This window comes from Pristis pectinata, chromosome 40 (genome assembly GCF_009764475.1).
Source record: "Pristis pectinata isolate sPriPec2 chromosome 40, sPriPec2.1.pri, whole genome shotgun sequence".
In the NCBI taxonomy this organism is placed as follows: domain Eukaryota; kingdom Metazoa; phylum Chordata; class Chondrichthyes; order Rhinopristiformes; family Pristidae; genus Pristis; species Pristis pectinata.
The window spans coordinates 8,562,046-8,586,627 of NC_067443.1; the positions used below are offsets into that span (position 1 = coordinate 8,562,046).

Here is a 24,582-nt window from a genome sequence, read left to right on the forward strand (position 1 = left end):
CTCACACTGAGGCTTCTCTCCAATCTGCCCCCCCCACCTCCTCCTGCACTGAACACAGACTCTGCCCCCACCCCTCCCTCCCCCGCCCCCAATGAGGAGCTGGTCCCCCTCCCCCTCCCACCGCTTGGGAGGATTCGTGCTGCTTACCGCAGTTAACCAGCCGCAGTGCCTCCAGCTGCGTGGTGCTACCGTTGTGCTGGCAGTTCAGGCTCTGATTGGCCAGTGCCGCCTGTCCTTTCTCCTGCCACAGGTGGAGCCACCAGATCCGGCAGGAACAGATCAGGGGGTTCCCCAGCAGTACCCTGGGGAGAAGGAGAGTCAGTGTGGGGGAGGACTGTGGGGAGCAGGGGAGGGGGGAATTGAGGGAGGGGGTGAGGGAAGAGATGAGGCGGGGGGTGAGGCAGGGGGTGTGGGAGGGGTGTGGGAGGGGTGACAGTGTGGGTGAGGCAGGGGGTTGAAGCAGGAGGAGAGGCAGGGGGTGGGGGAGGGGGTGAGGGGTGAGGGAAGGAGTGTGGGGGGTGAGGCAAGGGGTGTGGGGGGTGTGGGAGGCGTGGGGGAGGGGGTGAGGGGTGAAGGAAGGGGAGAGGCAGGGCTGGGGGAGGGAATGGGGAGGGGGTGGGGTGATGGGTGTGGGAGGGGGTGTGGGAGGGGGTGAGGGTTGAGGGTTGAGGGAGGGGTTGAGGGAGGGGGCAAGGCAGGGGTGGGGGAGGGGGTGAGGGAAGGGGAGAGGCAGGGTTGAGGCAGGGGGTGGGGGAGGGGGTGAGGGGTGAGGGAAGGCATGGGGGGTGAGGCAAGGGGTGTGGGGGGGTGGGGGAAGGGGAAGGGGAGAGGCAGGGGTGGGGAAGGAGGTGAGTGAAGGGAGAGGCAGGGGTGGGGGAGGGGATGGGGGGGTGAGTGAAGGAAGGGGAGAGGCAGGGGTGGGGGAGGGGATGGGGAGGGGGTGAATGGTTGAGGGGAGGGGGTGAGAGGGAGGGTGTGGGAGGGGGTGAGGGGGAGGGTTGAGGCAGGGGGTGAGGCAGGGGTGGGGGAGGGGGTGTGGGGGGTGAGGGGGAGGGTTGAGGCAGGGGGTGAGGCAGGGGTGGGGGAGGGGGTGTGGGAGGGGGTGAGGGAGGGGCAGAGGCAGGGGTGTGGGAGGGGGTGTGGGAGGGGGTGAGGGAGGGGCAGAGGCAGGGGTGTGGGAGGGGGTGTGGGAGGGGGTGAGGGGCAGGGTTGAGGCAGGGGGTGAGGCAGGGATGGGAGGATGCCAGTTATACTCACAGCTCCATGAGGCTGAGGGACTGGAAGGGTCTCCAGGACAGGGAGGTGAGTGCGTTCGACGACAGGTTTCTGGGGGGAAGGGGTGACATGAAAGAAATGGAATGACTCTCCCCTGGGTCCTGAACTTTGTCACCAACTCCCGCACCCCTGACTCTCCCCTGGGTCCTCAGCTCCCATTCTCCCCAGGGCTTTGTACTTTCCCCTGCTCCCCCACTACTTCACCCACCCACTCCCCGCACCCACTCTCCCCCACCCACTTTGCCCCCCTGGGGCCATGCCCAGTGGGTTGGGGACAGAACACAGGCTGGGGCAGTCAGGTTAGGGGAGGGGATGTGAGGGGGAGGGGCTGTGACAGGGGGAGAGGCTGTGACGGGGGACTCAGACATTGGTGGGGGGAATCCCAGAAACTTGCAACATTCCTGCCTCCCGGAATGAACGTGTCCGAGGGCCTGAGGAAACCACCCCCCAATCCCCCATGGTGGGCTTCGGCAGACGGAGGATAGGGGGTGGGGGAACTGTGGATACACCTGGGGAGGGGTGAGCTGAGGTGGTGGGCAGATCAGGATCTCATACGGACACCCCCCTGCTTTAACCAGTGGGATCCCTCCCTGTGACAAGGGTGGGGAGGGGGATGGGAGGGAGCAGCGCTCGAGGGGAGAGTTGTCTGCAGGAGGTGGGGGGCAGCAGTGGGACCCATGGTGAATGCAGGCTCCTGAGTGAGCAGTATGTACGGTTAATGACGGCAGCTGAAAGCTTCATTGATTTTCAATTAGCAGCTAACGAGTGCACAGGATTAAATATGGATCAGCTAAATAAATACTGGAAACTCAAGGAGCTTAACATGAGCCTTGGGGCATTAGCTCAGGCTGCCCAGCGTCGCTGGAGCCAGAGTTGGGAGTGTGAGGAGACACCCTTCACCTCCGCTGGAACGGGCATCGTATCCTCACACACACTGCTGGTGTGCATGGCGCCTGGAACACCCACTCCCACCCACCCCACCCTGTCCCACCAATTCACTCCCTCTCTCAACCTCTCCCACCCACCCCCACCCCACCCTGTCCCACCTACGCCCACCATCTCCCACCGACTCCCACCCTCTCTCACCAACACCCACACTCTCCCACCCATTCCATCTGTGGAGGCTGCAGGGTCAGATACGAATGTCAGGGTGTCCTGAGGAGGAACAGGTAGACTTGGAGGAAAGATTGTTGTCTAACCCATATCGTGGGATGGTGTGGAGGGAGCTTCAGCCTGTGTCTGACCCTGGGAGTGTGTGATGGGATGGTGTGGAGGGAGCTTCACCCTGTGTCTGACCCCGGGAGTGTGTGACGGGACAGTGTGGAGGGAGCTTCACCCTGTGTCTGACCCTGGGAGTGTGATGGATGGTGCGGAGGGGGTTAACCGAGGCTGAAGTCAACCGACATGGACACAATGTGCCTGAGCCAGGACAGAGGTCACGCAGAGGACACGCAGAGCATCGTGGGATGGGGAGGCCGCAGACGATGGTACCACCACCAACGGCTCGATGACCCCACTCACATGTACTGAAGCTGGGGGCTGTGGATGAAGGCGTTCTCATCTATGTCCACCAGCCCAGAGTTAGTGATTGTTCTGTAAGGGAAAGAAGACAGAGTGTAGGCAACAGAGCAGTAGAGAACTTTCAGCCCTTCAGTGCTAGCCTGATTTCCCTTCGTTCCCTGCCATGGACAGTTCTGTGCTGATGACCTGCTGAGCAGATCACCTGTAAGTCAGAGTCAGCAGCAACTGGGGAGGTGATGGGGTCACTGTAAAGCCCTGGTGGTTCACGAGGGGAGGACCCAGCCGCCTGTACCACAACTGGTCACTGTGACCCCCGACCCACCGCTGACTGGGCTCGGTCACCCTCTGAAAGGCCGGACCTACAGAGGATATCACTCTGGCCCCCTCACTCCAGGACATCCGTCACTCCGACACGGACCCTCACATCAGCCCCGTCACTCCAACACAGTCCCTCAGTCTGGACCCCTCACTCCAGCCCCCTCACTCTGACACAGTCCCTCACTCCGGCCCCTTCACTCCAGCACATCTGTCACTCTGATGCAGACCCTCAATCCGGCCCCCTCACTCTGACACAGTCCCTGACTTTGGCCCCCTACTCTGACACAGTCCTTCACTCCGGTCCCCTCACCAGAACATCCATTACTCCAGCCCCGTTACTCAGGCCAGTCCCTCCAGAACATCCACCACCCCAAAATTTCTGCTGTTCTGGCTCATCCCATCTCTCCTTCTGGCTGAAGAGGAGCTCTTGTCTGTGGCTAATTGAAGAACTATTACTCCTGCCCAGTTGAGGCACAGTTACTCCTGCCTCACTGAGGAACTCTTACTCCTGGCCAGTTGCACAGAACTCTACAGCACAGGAACAGGCCCTTCAGCCCACAATGTCTGTACCGACCATGATGTCAATTTGCCTGCACATGATCCATTTCCCTCCCTCCATTCCCCGCCTGTTCATGTGCCTGTGTAAATGCCTCTCAAATGCCTCTGTTGTATCTGCCTCCACCACCACCCCTGGCAGCACATTCCAGGCACCCACCACTCTCTGTGTGAAAAAAAACTTGCCCCACACATCTCTTTTGAACTTTCCCCCTCTCACCTTAAACACATGTCCTCTAGTACTTGGCATTTCTACCCTGGGGAAAAGTGTCTGACTGTCTGCCCTATCTCTGCCTCTCATGATTTTATAAACTTCTACCAGGTCTCCCCTCAACCTCTGGCGCTCCAGAGAATACAATCCAAGTTTGTCCAACCTCTCCTTATTGCTAGTACTTTGTAATGAAGGCAGCATCCTGGTGAACCTCTCCTGTATCCTCTCCAAAACCTCCACATCCTTCCTGTAAGCTTGCGGAACTGCACACAACACTCCAAGTGCAGCCTGACCAAAGTTGTATGCAGCTGCAACATGACTTCCTGACCCTTACAGTCAACGCCCCAACTGATGAAGGCAAGCGTGCCGTACACCTTCTTTACCACCCTATCTACTTGTGTTGCCACTTTCAGGGAGCTGTGGACTTGGACCCAGGATCTCCCTGTACATCAGTGCTGTTAAGGGTCCTGTCATTAACTGTACACTTTCACCTTACATTTGATCTCCCAAAGTGCAATGCCTCACACTTGCCTGGATTAAACTCCATCTGCCACCTCTCTGCCCATATCTGTAACTGATCTATATCCTGCTGTATCCTTTGGCAGTCTTCCACACTGTCCATAACTCCACCAATTTTTGTGTCATCCACAGCTCATCTACATTTTCATCCAGGTCATTTATATATATCACAGACAACAGGGGTCCCCGCACCGGTCCCTGTGGAACACCACTGGTCACAGACCTCCAGCCACAACAACACCCCTCCACCACTACCCTCTGTGGCCAAGCTGAATCCAAACTACCAAGTCACCATGCATCCCATGTGCCTTAACCTTCTGGATCAGCCTACCAGGAGGGACCTTGTCAGAAGTTTTATTGAAGTCCACTTCCCTACCTCATTAATTACCTTCATCACCTCCTCAAAAAATTCCCCACACAAAGCCACGCTGACTGACCCCAACTGGCCTACACATTCCCAAATGTGAGTAAATCCAATCCCTAAGAATCCTCTCCAATAACTTCCCTACCACTGATGTGAGACTCACTGGCCTGCAATTCCCTGGATTATCCCTGTTGCTCTTCTTAAACAAAGGAACAACATTGGCTACTCTGGGACCTCATCTGTGGTTAGAGAGGACACAAAGATCTCTGTCAAGGCCCCAGCAATCCCCTCTCTTGCCTCTCTCAATAACCTGGGATAGATCCCCTCAGGCCCTGGGAATTTATTTACCTTAATGTTCTTCAATAGACACAACATGTCCTCCTTAATCTCAAAGTGGTAAACCAATACCAATACCAAATGCCCTAGATTACTGGAATACTCCACCCTGCTCTCTGTCCTTCACATCCTTCCTGGTGAATACCAATGTGAAGTACTCATTTAGTACCTCACCCGTGTCTCCTCTCAACCACATTCTCCTGCTTTCTCCCTGTAATCTATAACAGCCTTACTAATCAGGAACTTATCAACCTCCACTTTAAATACGCCCAATGTCCATAGCCCTCTGTGGCAACGAATTCCACAGATTCACCATCCTCTGGTTAAAGAAATTCCTCCTCATCTGTTTTAAAGGGACATCCATTTATTCTGAGGCTGCGCCCTTTGGTCCTGGACTCTCCAACTAATGGAAACAACCTCTCTACGTCCACTCTAACCAGGCCTTTCAATATTCAGTGGGTTTCAATGAGATCCCCCCTGATCCTTCTGAACTTCATCGAGTACAGGCCCAGAGACATCAAACACTCCTCACACATTACCCTTTCACCCCAGGGATCATTTCCGTAAACCTCCTTTGGATCGTCCCCAACGTCAGCACATCCTTTCTGAGATATGTGGCCCAAAACTGCTCACAATACTCCAAATGTGGTCTGACCAACACCGTATAAAGCCTCAGCATTACATCCTTGCTTTTATATTCTAGTCCTCTCCAAATTAATGCTAATGTTGCATTTGCCTTCCTTGCTATCAACTCAACCTGCAAGTTAACCTTCAGGGAATCCTGCATTAGGGCTCCCAGGTCCCTTTGTAGCTCCAATTTCTGAATTCCCTTCCTGTTTAGAAAATAGTCTACACCTTTATTCCTTCTACCAAAGTGCGTGACCGTACACTTCCCTGCGCTGTATTCCATCTGCCACTTCTTTGCCCACTCTCCCAACCTGTCCAAGTCCTTCTGCAGACTCCCTGCTTCCTCAATACTACCTGCCCCTCCACCTACCTTTGTATCATCCGCAAACTTGGCCACAGAGCCCTCAATTCTGACATCCAGATCATTAACATATCACGTTAAACAACTTTGCATTACCTAAGAGCTGTCATTGCCAAGTTCTGTTGCCACCAGACATGAACTGTTGGCCCTTGGAAGAAGAGCAGTCCTGTGCTCCAGTATCGTGAATATTAAAGTTGAATTGAAATCCAGATCCAGTTTTTGCAAGGCAGCTTGTGTTTTACTGTGTGCATTGTTGAAGATTAGCACCAGGCATGGTGCCAGTATTGGTCCAAGTAAGAGCAGTAATGGCAAAACAAATCTGTGTCATATATTCTATTTATTGCAAACTGGCTTCTGAATGTGCGTGTACGTGTATGTATTTTGGTTATTGGCAAGACTTTAAGGGAATTAACGATTAGTGACTTCAAGACTTCTAGCTTGGCTCATTTGCAATCATTCCCCAAACTTTAGCCTGTGAGCAGCATGTGATTGGCCCTGCCTCATCTGAGTTTTAAAAACCCGCTTGTGGCCATGCAAGACTAGAATTCCTGCTGGCAATTTTACATGAGGAACACACTTCATCTGTTGTGCAGATATAGCTTTGCTGTCGGAGGGCAGCCTACTGGGCTTTTAAAGCTTTGGGTCCAATGCCTACAATAAAGCAACAAATGGAAATGTCCTGTAACTTAGTTAGTTTGTGTTACTGGCAGTAATTTTCTTGGTTTTTGTATGGGGGCTGAGTCTTAGGTAAACAGAAAAAGATTCTAAGAGATTATTAAGAAAAAACTGAAAAAATGCATTTGGAGAAGTACAGGCTGATTAGGGACAGTCAGCATGGCTTTGTGAGGGGCAGGTGGTGCCTCACGAGCCTGATTGAATTCTTTGAGGATGTGACAAAGCACATTGATGAAGGTAGAGCAGTGGGTGTGGTGTACATGAATTTCAGTAAGGCATTTGATAAGGTTCCTCATGGAAGGCTCATTCAGAAGGTCAGGAGGCATGGCATCCAGGGACACTTGGCTGTGTGGATTCAGAATTCAACCCGGAAAAGTGTGAAGCGATACACTTTGGAAGCTCGAATTTGAAGGCAGAATACAAGGTTAATGGCAGTGTGGAGGAACAGAGGGATCTTGGGTTCACATACATAGATCCCTCAAGGTTGCCATGAAGGTTGAAAGGGTTGTTAAGAAGGTATATGGTGTGTTGGCCTTCATTAGTCGGGGCATTGAGTTCAAGAGCCTTGAGGTGATGTTGCAGCTCTATAAAACACTGCTTAGGCCACACGGAGTGTTGTGTTCAGTTCTGGTCACCTCATTACAGGAAGGATGTGGAAGCTTTAGAGATGGTGCAGAGGAGATTTACCCGGATGCTGCCTGGATTGGAGAGCATGTCTTATGAGGATAGGTTGAGTGAACTTGGGCTTTTCTCTTTGGAGTGAAGGTGGATGAGAGGTGACTTGATAGAGGTGTATAAGATGATAAGAGGCATAGATCGAGTGGGCAGTCAGAGACTTTTTCCCAGGGCAAAAATGGCTAACATGAGGGGGCATAATTTTCAGGTATAAGGGGATGTCAGAGGTAAGTTTTTTTACACAGAGAGTGGTGGGTGTGTGGAACGCACTGCCGGCAGAGGTTGTGGGGACAGATACATTAGGGACATTTAAGAGACTCTTAGATAGGCACATGAATGATAGAGAAATGGAGGGCTATGTGGGAGGGAAGGGTTAGATAGATCTTAGAGCAGGATAAAATGTTGACACAACATTGTGGGCCGAAGGGCCTGTACTGTGCTGTAGTGTTCTATGTTCTGACGTGAAAAGTAGCGGACCCAACACCGACCTCTGCGGAACACCACTAGTCGCTGGCAACAAACCAGAAATGGCCCCTTTTATTCCCACTCTTTGCCTTCTGCCAGTCAGCCAACCTTCTATCCACGCTGGTACCTCTCCTGTAATACCACGGGCTCCTGTCTTGTTCAGCAGCCTCACATGTGGCACATTGTCAAAGGCCTACTGAAAATCCAAGTAAACAACATCCACTGACTCTCCTTTGTCTCTCCTGCCTGTTACTTCCTCAAAAGATTCCAACACATTTGTCAGGCAAGATCTCCCCTGAAGGAAACCATGCTGACTTCAGCCTATTTTGTTGTGTGTTTCCAAGTACCCCGAAACCTCATCCTTAATAATGGTCTCTAACACCTTACCAACCACTGAAGTCAGGCTAACTAGCCTATAACCCTGTCTTTTGCCTCCCTCCCTTCTTAAAGATTGGAGTGACGTTTGCGATTTTCCAGTCCTCTGGAACCATTCCTGATTGGTGATTTTTGAAAGATCACTACTAATACCTCCAAATCTCTTCAGCTACCTCATTCAGAACCCTGGTGTGTAGTCCATCTGGTCCAGGTGACTTCTCTACCTTCAGACCTTTCAGCTTTGCAAGCACCTTCTCCTTAGTAATAGCAACCACACTCACTTCTGCCCCCTGACCCTCTCGAATGTCTGGAATGTTGCTTATATTCCTTAAGGGCCCTGTCTGATTTCAGCTTCCTGAACCTTACGTAAGCTTCCTTTTTCATTTTGACTCTGTTTACAACATCTCTCATCATCCGAGGTTCCTGAACCTTGCCATCCTTTAAGTACTATAACTCCCGGCCAGGTAAGGAATATTACTCCTGGCCAGGTGAGGCACTATTACTCCCGGCCAGGTGAGGGCTTATTACTCCGAGTCAGGTCAGAAAAAATTACTCCCAGTCAGGTGATGGAACTATAACTCCCGGCCAGGTGAGGAATATTACTCCCGGCCAGGTGAGGCACTATTACTCCCGGCCAGGTGAGGAGCTGCTGTTACTCTGGCTGGTAGAGGGGTCACTCACAGGTTCCTGAGTTTGGTGTAGTGCTCCAGCTCAGCTGCAGTCAGATGTTTCAGTCCAGCCCAACCCTCGATATACCTGCAAGGAGCACAGACATCAGAGGTCAGGTAGTGGGATCATCTGAAGGACCCCCCCACCGAGGTCCCGACAGGTGTGTTACATGCCTGCCTCACTCCCTCCTTCCACACCCTGACCTACACATACATCAGTCAGTGGTGAATGTTCCGATCGGCACACATGTACACTCACACACATGATCACAGGCACACAGATACCCTCACACACACCCAGGGGCAACTGCCTCACAAAGGCACATGCAGCATGCACAGACATGCAGAGCACATACATGTGTGTGTGCATGCACAGGGATACATGTGTGATAAATGCACAACTCACACAGACATGCACACATACACACACATGCACACACATGCACTCACATGCATGAACATGCACACACATAAATGCATGAACATGTGCGCGCACACACACACACACACACACACACACACATGTGCCAGTACACGCTGACAAGCATGCCCAGCTGTGGGACACACGACCTGCCTGGTGTACACACTCCCACTGAGCTGGAACAAACCCCGGGGAGACTGCTGCAGCTGCAAATTGAGTCAGCAACTGGAGGCCTGATTAATGGCCTCTCCTCCCAGCAGGACATCCCCTGGGCTCGCTCACTGTCCGAGCTGCCTGCGCCCTGCTGGCTGATTACAGCTCCGTGGAGGCTGTTAACGCCGGCGTGGGACGTGGGGTGTGATCCCACCACGGCCAACAGCCCAGCAGACAGGAGCAGGGATGGGAGGAGGGAATAGGTTTCCTCCCTCATTCCTCAGGGTTGGGGGGGTTAGTTGTTTCCCCAGTGTGTGGGTGAGGGTAGGTGATGGGAGTGTGAGACAGGAATGTGTCACAGGACACAGGGAAGTAAGGACGGGGGGCTTCCCTGCTCCACCTCCTTCCCATTGGAGAGAGGGGGACAGCCCTCCGGAGCCCAGTGATCCTGGGGTACGGGGCGGTGGAATCAGCAGAGCTGATTTTTCCCTTCCAGATCCCACAGGGTCACTGGGCAGTGATGGGGGGCAGGAACCCCGGCTGATTCCCCCTCTCTCTCTAACCCCGGGTTCACTGGGCAGTGATGGGGGGCAGGAACCCTGGTTGATTCCCTCTCTGTGGTCTCTGTTAAGAAGGTGACAGACCAAGTGGAAGCATTCCCACCTCAGTGTGGGACAGAGTGGGTCACGGACGGAACGGCGTATGGGACATGGAGTGGGTCACGGATGCAACACTGTGTGGGACACAGAGTGGGTCACGGACGGAACGCTGTGTGGGACACGGAATGGGTCATGAACGGAACGCTGTGCGGGATGGAGTGGGTCACGGACGGAACGCTGTGTGGGACACGGGGTGGGTCCTGAGTGGGTTGGTGTTGGACATGGTGTGAGACACAGATGGGTCTGTTGTCCACAGAGGCTTCGTCACCAACAATGTACATTTACATGGCACCTGCAGAAAGCCTCATCAGGAACACCAGGAACCAGGAAAACAGGAGCAGTCGGCCACTCAGCCCTTCATACCCCCCTGTCCTCCAACGTGATCTGGCTGATCTCCCTTCTCACCAACCCCAGGCATGGAGAATGCCAGTCACGCACTAGCTGGGAGGAAGTCTGTGGGGGGAGGGGGGAGCTGTCGATGTCTCGGGTCGAGTTCCAGCGCGGGAACTGAGGTGGGGAGGGGAAATAGTGGGTGCGTGGGGGGGGGGGGGGCGGGTGGTGAGACGGGAGCCCGAGATAGACTGAGAAGGGGTGAAAGGTGAAGGACAGGTGGTCCTGGTGTGGGGTGGGGGGTGGGGAGTGGAGCTGAAGGTGGGGACAGGTCGGAGGGCCTCCTCCTCCACCTCAGCCCCTCAGCCACCCAGCTCCATCTGCCCATCAGCCCTCCCCCTCCGCAGTCCACCAATCACCTCCCAGTCCCCCTTCTCACCAACCCCCCCCCCCCCACACTGGCCATCTCCCCTCCCCACCACCAGTCTCAAACCCAAAACATCAACAGTTCCGTCCCCCTCCCCCACCCCCACAGACGCTGCCTGACCTGCGGAGTTCCTCCAGCAGACCGTGTGTTGCTCCAGATTCCAGTGTCTGCCATCTCCGTCTCCCCCACCCAGGAGACATTCCCGTCCCCACCCAGGAGACAGGGAGGGGTGTAGGGACCAGAGGGGGTTACAGAGACAGGGAGGGGTGTAGGGGCTGGACTGGGAGGGGTGTAGGGGCTGGAAGGGGTTACAGAGATGGGGAGGGGTGTAGGGGCTGGACTATTTCTCACTCCCCTCCCTATTCCTGGTTCAGAGATAGGGAGGGGCTGTTCCCTGCACCCACTTCTCCAAATCTCTGCTCCCTCCACAACATCCGTCCTGTGGTTCCAGCCTCCTGGTTATCCTGATCCCATTGGCCTGTTCCCAGCGGCCGTGCCTTTAGTGGTCCAGGCCCAAGCTCTGGAATTTCCCCCTCATCACCCCTACCTCTCTCCCCTCCCCGCGGGTGTTGCTGAGAAACTCCCCTCCAGCCCCTTGTCCCAACCCATCCCGTCAGACCGCTGCTTTTGGCACTTGACTCCATTGGTTCTGCTGATTTAAGGAGGACCTGATGGAGATCGACTGTGATGCCTTCTGCAGGTGACTAGCCTGGTCTTGGGGTGAGGTTTTGGGGTTGGATCCAGGTGGTGCAAGGCCGGTGCTCTTGTAGCTGTTGGAGGGTGAAGTGCGGGTGGGGGGTGGGGGTCAGGGTGGGGGCAGGGGGTGGAGGGTGGGGTGTGGGGGCAGGTGGGGGGCGGGGGGAAGGTCGGTGGGGTTTTGGAGTGATGGAAACTAAATGAGAAGAGGGGATCGGTACTCACATTTCAGTTACGTTGGCCCTCTCATCCTGGTTGAGGAAGGGGAAGTCCTCTCCCCCAGCGACCCCCGAGCACTGAAGCAAGGAAGTTGAGCACTTGCAGTGGGTGGGGCACACGGCCACCATCCGACGGGGGAACTGAGCCAGCAGCAGTATCCACACCAGCGTCCTGGGGAAGGGGGGCGAGTCCATGCCCAGCTCTGCACCCAAGGGGCCTGGGGAGGCACAGGGTGTGCCCCACGGAGAGAAAGTGAGAGAGAGTCAGGTGGAGGGGAGAGAGAGGGAGGGAGTGTCAGTGAGAGGGAGAGAGAGAGAGGAAGGGGAGAGGGAGGGAGAGAGAGCGACAGAGTCAGAGATGGGGAGAGGGGGGAGAGAGAGAGGGAGGGGAGAGAGAGAGAATGGAGAGAGGGTAGAGAGAAAGGGAGGGAGAGAGAGAGGGAGAGAGAGAGGGGAGGGAGTGTCAGTGAGGGAGAGAGAGAGGGAGAGGGAGGGAGAGAGGGATGGAGAGAGTAAAAGAGAGAGAGGGTCAGAGATGGAGAGAGAGGGAGAGAGAGGTACAGAGAGAGAAAGAGAATGAGAGAGGCAGAAAGAGAGCAAGAGACAGAAAAAGAGAGAGCAGTGTCAGATAGGAAGAAGAGAGAATGAGTGAAAGAGAGAAACGTGGCGAGATTGAGAGGGAGACGGAGAGTGCAAAAGGGAGAGAGGGGCAGGGTGCGGGAGTGGGTCACAGAAGTGGAAGGTCCCCCAGGGATGGAGGGAAAGTGAGAGGGAGAGAGAGAGAGGGAGGGAGACGGCCAGTCACTTCACATTGTGTGCTCAGGAGCCAGATCTGCACTGGACCAGGAATGTCAGTGGGGCAGCTCTTAAAGGGAAGTGTGCAAATTAAAGGGAAGTTGCCTGTGAAGCCTTGCTGGTCCCCAGTGTCTGTAACCTGTCGAAGATTGCTGTGTGTGTTTTGACAAATAGGGTTATACAATGAATCAGAGGGTGAGGGGAGGGGCAAGGAGCGGCCGGCTCTCCCTGTTAATGCAGCTTGCTTTGCCAGTCAGGATAATTGCTTTGAGCCGTTATAGATTTTCCGACACAATTCCCAGCGTGAACATCGCTGCTCTCTCCCGTCAAAGCCAACGGCTTCCTCCCCTCCCCCGGGTCCGGGAGCTGGGCAGTGAGAATCCCAGCAAGACCATCCCGAGAGACGGGCACCGTCTCCCCATCCACCAGTGGTCCAAAGCTTGGTCCGGGAGGGAGCCGAGGGCTGGAGATATTCGGGGAGGTGATTCCAGAGATCCAGGCTCGACTGGAGCAGCTGTGGTGCAGAGATAGGCAGGAGTGTAGGGGCCGAAGGGGGTCACAGAGACAGGGAGGGGTGTAGGGGCTGGAGGGGGTTTACACAGACGGGGAGGGGTGTAGGGGCCGGAGGGTGTCACAGAGACAGGGAGGGGTGTAGGGGCTGGAGGGGGTTACACAGACGGGGAGGGGTGTAGGGGCCGGAGGGTGTCACAGAGACAGGGAGGGGTGTAGGGGCCGGAGGGTGTCACAGAGACAGGGAGGGGTGTACGGGCTGGGGTGGGGGTTAATTAGGAGCTAGAACCCTGCATGATTTGGAACTCTGACCACGAGGATGAATGATTCAACGTGAACTGCGCAGTCACTCCCAGTTGTCGATGCTGTAGCACGGGGAGTGACATCCAGGGACAGTCAGAGGGATGGTGTGAGTGTGTTAGAGGAAGACTCCGACTGTGAATGACTTGGTGAGAGTGAGAGAGGGATTAAAGAGATCAGGAAAGAGTAATGCGGGGAGAGGAGGCTGCAATTTCTCTGGGTGAGACCTGTCTCTGGGCAGCAGTTCGAGGGGAGTGGAGCTCCCTGTAAACCTGTGACAGGTGTCTTACCTGCAGCAGCTCGAAAACAGACCCTAGGGGTCACTGGGTCAGCTCAAAGCTCCATTTGTCATCAACAAATGTGCTCGATCATCAGATACTGGGTAATGGAAGGCTCACAGTGCGGAGGGAGCTTCACTCTGCGTCTGACCCTGTATGTGTGATGGGACGGTGTAGAGGGAACTACCCTGTCTCGCTCCAGAGAAAACAACCCAAGTGTGTCCAACCTCTCCTTAGAGCTCATGCCCTCTAATCCAGGCAGCATCCTGGTGAACCTCTTCTGCACCCTCTCCAAAGCCTCCACATCCTTCCTGTAATGGGGCGACCAGAACTTCACACAATACTCCAAATGTGGCCTAACCAAAGTTTTATACAGCTGCAACTTGACTTCCTGACTCTTTTACTCAGCACCGTATCCAATGAAGGCAAACATGGCATATGCCTTCTTTACCACCTTGTCTACCTGTGTTGCCACTTTCAGGGAGCTGTGGACCTGCACCCCAATCTCCCTCTGTGCATCAATGCTCCTGACAGCCCTGCCATTAACTGTATACCTCCACCTTACATTTGACCTCCCAAGGTACAACACTTCACACTTGCCCAGACTAAACCCCATCTGCCATTTCTCTGCCCATACCTGTAAGTGATCTCCTGCTGTATCTTTTGACAGCCCTCTGCACTGTCCACAGCTCCACCGATGTTTGTGTCATCCACAAACTTACTGTTCAGCCTGTCTACATTTTCACCCAAGTCACTGATGTTCTCACAGACAACAGGGGTCCCAGTACTGAACCCTGTGGAACACCACTGATCATGGACCTCCAGCCAGAACAACACCCCTCTACCACTATCTTCTGTCCTCTGTGGCCAAGCAAGTTCTGGGTCCAACCTACTAAGTCACCATGAATCCCATCTGCCTTAATCTTCTGGATGAGCTTACCAGGAGGGACCTTGTCGAATGCTTTACTGAAGTCCATGTAGATAACATCCATGGCACCCTGTCGAACCCATGCCCCGGGAGTGTGTGACGGGACAGTGTTGAATCAGCTGCAGGGACATGACAAGTCACCACTCAGACAGATGGGGAAGACAGTGTTGATTCTGAGAGCTTGCTGTGCCCCTGTGCTGCCAGTGTCCACTGTGGTTGGTGAGTGGCTGGAGGTCACCCTGTGAAACGGGAGGGACGTGTGCCCGTTCCTGTCCTGGGCTCCTGCCAGGATCCACAGAGGCTGATCCGCTTCCCATCCGTACCTGGGGAGCCGTCCTGGTTGGAACCTCGCCCAGCCCATGGGAGTCTTCGGTTGGCTGATCCACCGCGTGGGGCAGCACAGAGCTGGCATACCCTGGGGATTCGCTGCATCCTCTGGAGATGACCACAGTTCCTTGGGTTAGAGGCCCCAACAGGACAATGGTCAGTGGGAGACCCTGGCAGTGGGGTGTCCTGAACAATGTGGGGGGTGTGATTCGGAGAACCCAGCATCTTCTCCCATTCCCACCTCCTCCAGAGTGGCTTGGAATATCCTGCCCACCTTCCCAAGACCCTTCCTCTGGGTCCTCGACAACCACTTGTCCCAGGATGACTGCCTGTGGGGCATTGCCAAGAGTGGCAGGTAGGCTGTCAGTGACAGGAGAGGGGGAGCGAGGACAAGAGGGGGGAGAAGGGGAGGGGGGGAGCGGGGGGAGAGGGGGTGCGGCGAGTAGGGGAGTGGGGGGAGAGGAGGGTGAGGGGGTAGCAGGGGAGTGGGGGGAGGGGGTGAATGGGGTGAGGGGGGTTGAGGGGGAGCAGGGGATTGGGGATGGGGGGAGCGGGTGAGCAGGGGATGGGGGTTGAGGGGGAGTGGGGAGGGGGGAGCGGGGAGAGGGGGAGTAGGGGAGTAGGGGAGTGGGGGAGAGGGGGAGAGGGGGGAGAGGCGGGGTGGAGTGGGGGGAGCAGGAGCGGGATGGAGCAGGAGAGGGGAGCAGGAGCGGGATAGAGTGCTGCCGAGCAGGAGTCTAGATGGGCAGGGAGAGCAGGAGTCAGTCTGGGAATCCATTAGCGCTCTGGTTGGGAGAGGCAGCTGGCCACAAGCCCTGGAATGGGCTGCAGCTTACTCCACTCTTGCTAATTAGAGACGGGCACAGGCCATTAGAGTGGGGAGAGAGAGGCCCAGGAACATACATCTGTCTCCTGACCCTTTCTGGGAGCTGACCCGCCTGTAATGATTATACAATTAATAATTGATAACGAGCATTAAATTCGAGCTCAAACCATCCAAACATGTCACCTTCTGCACTCCAAGAAATCAGTTCAACAAACACACCACCACAAGGCAGTCTCCATGTCAACACCAGCAACTGTAGCCCTCCCTGTAACACCGATACACCCCGCACCCCTTACTGTAACACTGATACAACTTGCACCCCTCACTGTAACACTGATACACCCCACACCCCTCACTGTAACACCGACACACCCCTCACTGTAACATTGATACACCCCACACCCCTCACTGTAACACTGACACACCCCACATGGGATCTAGAGGCTGGGAGCTGTTACTGAGGTTGGGCAGTTACAGAGATGGGGTGTAGGTTCCGGAGGGGGTCACAGAGACAGGGAAGGATGTAGGTGCTGGTGGGGGTTGCAGAGACAAGGAGGGGTGTAGGGGCCGGAGGGGTTTATAGAGACGGGGAGGGTATAGGGGCCGGAGGGAGTTACAAAGACAGGGAAGGGTGTAGGGGCCAGAGGGGTCACAGAGACAGGGAGGGGTGTAAGTGCCAGAGGGGGTCACAGAGACAGGGAGGGGTGTAAGTGCCAGAGGGGGTCACACAGGGAGGGATGTAAGTGCCAGAGGGGGTCACAGAGATGGAGGGGTGTAGGGGCCGGAGGGGGTCACAGAGACAGGGAAGGGTGTAGGGGCTGGTGGGGGTTACAGAGACAGGGAGGGGTGTAGGGGCTGGTGGGGGTTACAGAGACAAGGAGGGGTGTAGGGGCCGGAGGGAGTTACAGAGGCAGGGAATGGTGTAGGGACAAGAGGGGGTCACAGAGACAGGGAGGGGTGTAAGTGCCAGAGGGGGTCACAGAGACAGGGAGGGGTGTAGGGGCCGGAGGGGGTTACAGAGACGGGGAGGGATGTAGGGGCTGGTGGGGGTTACAGAGACGGGGAGGGGTGTAGGGGCTGGTGGGGGTTACAGAGACAGGGAGGGGTGTAGGGGCCGGAGGGGGTTACAGAGACGGGGAGGGGTGTAGGGGCCAGTGGGGGTTACAGAGACGGGGAGGGGTGTAGGGGCTGGTGGGGGTTACAGAGACGGGGTGGGGTGTAGGGGCTGGAGGGGTTACAGAGACAGGGAGGGGTGTAGGGGCTGGTGGGGGTTACAGAGACGGGGATGGGTGTAGGGGCTGGTGGGGGTTACGGAGACAGGGAGGGGTGTAGGGGCTGGTGGGGGTTACAGAGGGGGGAGGGGTGTAGGGGCTGGAGGGGGTTTACAGAGACGGGGAGTGGTGTATGGGCTGGTGGGGGTTACAGAGACGAGGAGGGGTGTAGGGGCCGGAGGGGGGTTACAGAGATGGGGCGGGGTGTAGGGGCTGGTGGGGGTTACAGAGACAGGGAGGGGTGTAGGGGCTGGTGGGGGTTTACAGAGACGGGGAGGGGTGTAGGGGCTGTTGGGGGTTTACAGAGACGGGGAGGGGTGTAGGGGCTGGTGGGGGTTACAGAGACGGGGAGGGGTGTAGGGGCCGGAGGGGTTTACAGAGACGGGGCAGGGTGTAGGGGCTGGTGGGGGTTACAGAGACGGGGAGGGGTGTAGGGGCCGGAGGGGTTACAGAGACGGGGAGGGGTGCAGGGGCTGGTGGGGGTTACAGAGATGGGGAGGGGTGTAGGGGCCAGAGGGGTTACAGAGACGGGGAGGGGTGTAGGGGCCGGAGGGGTTACAGAGACGGGGGAGGGGTGTTAGGGGCTGGTGGGGGTTACAGAGACGGGGGAGGGGTGTAGGGGCCGGAGGGGTTACAGAGACGGGGAGGGGTGTAGGGGCCGGAGGGGTTACAGAGACGGGGAGGGGTGTAGGGGCTGGTGGGGGTTACAGAGACGGGGAGGGGTGTAGGGGCCGGAGGGGTTACAGAGACGGGGAGGGGTGTAGGGGCTGGAGGGGATCAGATACTCTCTCACAATCATCCATCAGGCAGACACATGCCTTTGACACAGGTCAGCTTGCAGTGTGTGGCAGTGGGTCAGACAGTGCGAGGAACCCAAGTGTAGAAGCCCCTGTCCTTGTTCAACAGGCAGGGGCTTCCTGTGGTGAAGGCAGAGGCTGCAGCGAGGACAAGGCGTAGTGCCCACGGGTTCACGGGACAGGCAGCGGGCAAGTTGGGTCACTGAAGAGGCTGCCACGCCATCTTAGGTTTGTCCGCACACATCTGTGTTACCCCTCCTGCCTGGTGGCAGGATTTAGGGACATCTCCTCGGGGCTGGAGTGGAACCTGGTGGGGGTGGGGTGGGGCTGGTGAGGGGTCGCGGAGAGATCCACTTGTCGGTGTTGGTGCCGGCCCCGGTGACAGCGGTGGGGCGGAGGAAGGGGTTTCTGCTGAAAGGGGAGTTTGCATTGTGGAGCAGGACCACTAAGCGACGGGTGAGTGTCTGAGGAACACGGGGTGGGTCAGGTCAGAGGGTAACTGTGTGGTTCAGCATTTGTGGTGGGGGAAACGTATTCCCATTCATGGAGCACTGGGACTGGGGGAAGATGGAGCTGTTCCACTGGGCTTGGCTTCACCTGACTCGGGCTGGAACCTGCATCTTGGTGAATGGAATAACTTGGGCTCTGTGTAAGGGGAGTGGGGAGAATGAGGGAGCTGGAGAGAATTCAGTATGATGCAGCAGGGAAAGAGGCCCTTCAGCCCATCGAGTCCATACCCACCATGAATGTCCCATTTACAATGATCCTGCATTAATCGCATTGCTTATTCTCCCCAGGGTGGGGACCAGAGACCGCCGAGGCTCAACCTCGCTCCAGAGTCAGTGTTGGGAACAATGCAACAAAGGCAGACTCTGCACTTTATCTGAATGCGAGCACCATCTGTAACAAGATAGAGGAATTAATGACACAAATTAAATAAATGGGTGCATTCTAATGGCCATTACAGAGCTGTGTTGCAAGTGATCAATGATGGGTATTAAATATTCTGGGACACTTTTGGAAGGGACAGTAAAGTGGAAAAGATGGGCAGGCCTGATATCAAAGGATGGGGTGATGGCAGTGAAAGGATCCAAGCCCAGGAAATTCGGGAGCAGAATCAGTCTGGGTGGAGAAACGAAAGATCAAGGTCAAGAAACAGCAGTGGAATATATGGCACAGGAGAGAGGACGGGAACGCAACGGGAAAGGGGAACTTTGACCAACTGAGTGAGCAGTAACGGTGTGGAGGGTGAATGCATGGAGTGTAGTCGAGATGGTTTACTCAGTGATGACTACAGAAAATGCTGGAAACATTCAGCAGGTCAGACCACATCCGCGGAGAGAGAAACAGCTAATGCTTCACCCTGAAATATTAACTGATCTCTCCCCACGGACACTGCTCGACTAGCTGAGTGTTTCCAGCAGCTCCTGTGTTTATTCGGCATCTGCAGCTGTTTTTTTTTGATTTCTGGCTCAGGATGTTCTGGTGGGCATGGAGGGAACAGGTGATCAGAGATCTGGTGCTGTGTGACTGAAAGGTGAGTCGATAACCTGGTGGTTAAAGGGAATGTAATTTGATTACAAACAGTGAAAATAATTCCCTTCAATCTGAAACCAGGGTCTCTGGATAAGACAAACCCTGAAGCTATGAGGCTTCTTTGGCCCAGGTCAATTGAGAAAAACACGGAAAGATAGTACAGGCAACAGATAAGATTTGAAGAATTAATACACAGTATATTACAAAAGTACATCCCTATGGAGCAGGAAAACCCAGAGGGAAACATTGTCTGGCCATGGCGATCGAGGTTAAAGGTGGGACGGCTAATGAGCTGTCAGCCCGAGACTGGAAAAGTTTCAGGATTCTGTAGGCATAGGAATGCAAGAGTTGGTTGTGGGAGGGGCAGTGATAGACTGACACACTGTGGGAGGGGACAGTACTGAGGGAGGGGCACACTGTGGGAGGGGTGGTACTTTGCGTATCTGAGGGGGCTGCTGCTGAAGTTCTGGTTACACTTCAGCCCGGCGCTGTTGGTCTACGGGCACCCAGTGCAGCGTGGGGAGAGGAGTGCAGCGGATCTCCTGGTGGGTCTCCTGCTGGGCCTGGCCAAGCTGGCCATCCATGGGACGCGGCGGCGGGCAGCCGAGGGTACTGGCAGGTCGGCCTGCCTGCCCGTCTTCCGCGCTTACGTGCGCACGCGGGTGCGTTTAGAGAGGGAGCACACGGTTTCCGCGGGCACCCTAGCTGAGTTCCGCGCTCGGTGGGCCCCTCAGGGGATCGTGTGTGTCGTGGACGTTACGAACGCGATTCTTATTTGAAGTGTGGCGTGTTGTGTTAATGGGTGTAGCGTCGCGTGTGTGTTTCGTTAGTATTAGTTTGCATTCTCTACCGTAGTATGTCGTTGCGTAGTTTCTTCTTTTCTGTATTAGATGTCGTGTATTGACACTGGTTTCTTTTTCTCGTGCTTTTAGCGAATAATGTTTATATTAAAAAAAAAGGGCGGTACTTTTGGCCATCTACGGGACGCGGCGGTGGGCGGCCGAGGGTACTGGCCTGTCTGCCTGCCTGCCCATCTTCCGTGCTTACGTGCGTGCACGGGTGTCTTTGGAGAGCAAGCATGCAGTCTCTGCAGGCACCCTGGCTGAGTTCCGCGCTCGGTGGGCTCCTCAAGAGTTAGGGTGCATCGTGGACGATACCAATACAATTTTGATATGAAATATTGAGTGTTGCGGTACCGGGCGTAGTGACATATGTGTGCTTTCGTGGGTGTCAGTTTACAATAATCTCTGAAGTTATGTAGTTGATTAGATGATCCTTTCTGTATTAGATGTGTACATTTGATATTTGTAGTCTTTTGTAGTGCTTTTAACTAATGTGTTTTATACAAAAAAGGGGCGGTACTGAGGGAGGGTCACACTGTGGGGGGGGGCGGTACTGAGGGAGGGTCCCACTGTGGGAGGGACAGTACTGAGGGAAGGTCCCACTGTGGGGGGGGGAGACGGTACTGAGGGAGGGTCCCACTGTGGGAGGGACAGTACTGAGGGAGGGTCCCACTGTGGGGGGGGAGACGGTACTGAGGGAGGGTCCCACTGTGGGGGGGGCGGTACTGAGGGAGGGTCCCACTGTGGGAGGGACAGTACTGAGGGAGGGTCCCACTGTGGGGGGGGGCGGTACTGAGGGAGGGTCCCACTGTGGGGGGGGGCGGTACTGAGGGAGGGTCCCACTGTGGGAGGGACAGTACTGAGGGAGGGTCACTGTGGGGGGGGGGCGGTACTTAGGGAGGGTCCCACTGTGGGAGGGACAGTACTGATGGAGGGTCACACTGTGGGGGGGGAGACGGTACTGAGGGAGGGTCCCATTGTGGGTGGGGGCGGTACTGAGGGAGGGTCCCACTGTGGGAGGGACAGTACTGAGGGAGGGTCCCACTGTGGGGGGGGCTGGTACTGAGGGAGGGTCCCACTGTGGGAGGGACAGTACTGAGGGAGGGTCCCACTGTGGGGGGGGGGCGGTACTGAGGGAGGGTCCCACTGTGGGAGGGACAGTACTGAGGGAGGGTCACACTGAAGGGGGGGGGGGGGAGACGGTACTGAGGGAGGGTCCCACTGTGGGGGGGGCGGTACTGAGGGAGGGTCACACTGTGTGGGGGGGGGAGACGGTACTGAGGGAGGGTCCCACTGGGGGGGGGGCGGTACTGAGGGAGGGTCACACTGTGAGAGGGACAGTACTGAGGGAGGGTCCCACTGTGGGAGGGACAGTTACTGAGGGAGGGTCCCACTGTGGGGGGGGCGGTACTGAGGGAGGGTCCCACTGTGGGGGGGGGGGTGGTACTGAGGGAGGGTCACTGTGGGGGGGGGGGTGGTACTGAGGGAGGGTCCCACTGTGGGGGGGGGGATGGTACTGAGGGAGGGTCCCACTGTGGGTGGGGGGGGGGAGACGGTACTGAGGGAATCAGACATTTAGGACTCTGATGGGCTCGGTGCAGGAAGTGGATGATCTCACGGCGGGTCCCACTTCTGTCAAAGTGGACGCGCTGGTTATCATAGAAACTTTGTGTGGGATCTTGCTGTGTGCAGTTTATTTCTTGCATTTCTTATTTTGTAAACAGGTTGGTCGACAGCGGAGCACCGCGATGCGGAGGGGAGTGTATTTGTACTCCCCCCTTGCTCGACAGCAAGGGGGAGAGTGAAGGAGGGAAAGGAAGACGGAGAGTGGAGGAGAAAGAAATAAAGTGAGCGGGAGAAGAGATGGAAAGAGCGAGGGGAGAGAGGAGAGGGATTTGAGGGGGGACTCGGCCACAGGAGGGCAGCAATTCCCCGACCGGAGCCGCGATCTCTGCTCCTCTCCTGCCCCCTGCCGGGGTCCCTGCTCACCGTCATGGACAGGGAAGGATCCCAGGCAACGGCCCAGGGCGCGGGGCCTGGAGTCACACAAGAGGCCAGACCGGGCAAGGATAGTAGATCCCTCCAGCAGAATCGCCCCAGGCCAGTTTGTGCCATTGACCCTCCTCAGTCAAAACCAGGTTTCTGTTGTTAATTCCAGCTTGTTATCTGAGTTTAATAAATTGCCTTGGTGGGACGTGGACCCAGGTCTCTGGATGGCTCTGCACTGAACAGGTCCAATGAACGAAGTGGGAGGAGCGGGTCTCTCTCCTGGGCATCCTGGAGGGTGAGTTGGCGACCCACAATTTGGAGGGACAGGAGGGACTGCGGGTGCTGGAAACCCGGAGCAACGCACAAAGCCGCTGGAGTCCAGGGGAAGGGTCTCAGCCCGAAACGCCGACTATTTCCCACCACAGATGCTGCCCGACCCGCTGAGTTCCTCCAGGATGGAAGTGCGTTTGGTCGGGGTGAAAGGGAGACCGATTTGAAGCATCCCGGGATGACCCGTCCGCCGTCCCGAAGTGACGGAGACAAATAGGAAGCAGAAGCAATTGGCCCAAACCACTCCAACAGCCTCCGAGGTAGCAAGTCTCATAGGTTCCCCACTCACCAACCAGAAAGAGCAGCCAAGGAAATATCCAAAGCAAAGTAAGAAATTTACTGACCCGGACCGTCGACAGTCGTTCTCCCGTCACAGACGCTGCTCGACCCGCTGAGTTCCTCGAGCAGATTGTGTGTTGCTCCAGATGCCAGCATCTGCAGTCTCCTGTGTCTCTGGGAGGATTTCTCTGGTGCCGAAAGCAGAGCAGGATTTAACGTGCCCTACTGCTGATGTGGCAATGGCGATAGAATCAGGCTGGGTTTGTCCGGATAATCCCGCTTGTGTTACATTTGACTGAGGGGAAACGGGCAGCGTGTGTGGAGGCTGCAGAGACAATGTAGAAACCAGGACGACAGGTGGAGCCGCTGCCTCCCAGCCCCAGAGACACGGGTTCGAGCCCGACCTCCGGCGCTGTCTGCGTGGAGTTTGCACGCTCCCCCTGTGACTTAACCCTAACCGTCGGGTGCTCCGGTATCCTCCCACATCCCAACGACGTGCGGGGTCGGCGCGTTGTTGCCCCCATGGGTGTAGCCAGGTGACGGAACCTGGCGCAGTGGGTGGGAATATGAGAGAGAACAGGTGACAGGGAAAGAAGTGGAGGAATGGGATTATTCTGAGGACCGGCATTGACTGGATGGGCCGAATGGTTTCTCTTTTGCCTCGGCACCATTTTCCTGGCCCATCCCTCAGTTACCCCAATATCTAGAAATGTGTCCATCTCTCTTCTGAATGAGCACAGTGATAGGGCCTCCATAGAAAGAACCCCAGAGGTTCCCCACATCCTGAGTGAAGACATTTCTCCTCGGTGCTGACCCACTCCCCAATTTTCAAACCGTGCCTCTGGTCCGAGACTCCTCAGCCAGGGGAAATCCACCCCCCCCCCCCCACACCCTCACCCGCGCATCCTCCCTGTCGAGCTATGTAAGAAGTTTCAGTGAAATCTCTCATCCTTCTCAACTCCAGAGAATGCAGTCCCGGCAAACTCGGTCTCACCCCTGGGCCCGTCTGGTGAATCTGCTCTCTGGGGCAGGTAGGTCCTCCCTTGGGTAAGGAGACCAGAACTGTCCACAGCACCCCAGGTATGGTCTCACCAACGCTCTACAATGTACAACCGCAGTAAGGCTTTCTTGCCCTTGTACTCAAACCCTTCCATATAACTAATACACCACTTACCTTTCTAATGGCCTTCAGTGACGTGTACCAACACTCTCGGGTCCCTGAACATCAACACTACCCGATCTCACACCATGACGTGTGCATCAGCACATCCGGGTCCCTGAACATCAACATCACCCGATCTCACACCATGACTTGTGTATCAGCACACCTGGGTCCCTGAGCATCAACACTACCCGATCTCACACCATGACTTGTGTATCAGCACAGCCGGGTCCCTGAGCATCAATACTACCTGATCTCACACCATCACTTCCCGTCACAAGAACCTTTCCCTGGTCAGATTGGTGTCCACTGCTTCCAATACTGATGACTGAAGAAGAGATTCAGCACGGCCTTTCTGCTGCAGCAGCTCTTTAGTGAGTGCTCTGGACTTTGTGGCTTTATATTAAAGCAGAAAAAGGGGAGGGTAGAGGTGGGGATTGGGTGAGGGCAAGTGAGAGAGGAACAGGTGCAGAGGGCAATGGAAAGAGAGTCAGACGGGGCGTGGGAAGAGAGAGCAAAACAGGCAGAGAGGGTTGGAGAGCGCAAAATTGGAGAGAAGAGAA

General features: G+C 55.9%; 1 protein-coding gene across 1 annotated transcript in view; it reads right to left on the bottom strand.

Annotated features, from left to right (window-relative positions):
* The window catches only part of LOC127587421 (high affinity nerve growth factor receptor-like), a 34,844-nt gene extending 22,184 nt beyond the window's left edge, over positions 1 to 12,660 (bottom strand). The window contains 5 exon segments of the mRNA XM_052045718.1: positions 148 to 302; positions 1,258 to 1,326; positions 2,797 to 2,868; positions 8,959 to 9,033; positions 11,857 to 12,660. Coding sequence (XP_051901678.1) covers positions 148 to 302; positions 1,258 to 1,326; positions 2,797 to 2,868; positions 8,959 to 9,033; positions 11,857 to 12,044 — 559 coding nt within the window. The 5' untranslated portion in view covers positions 12,045 to 12,660.
* Between the last annotated feature and the right edge of the window lie 11,922 nt (positions 12,661 to 24,582).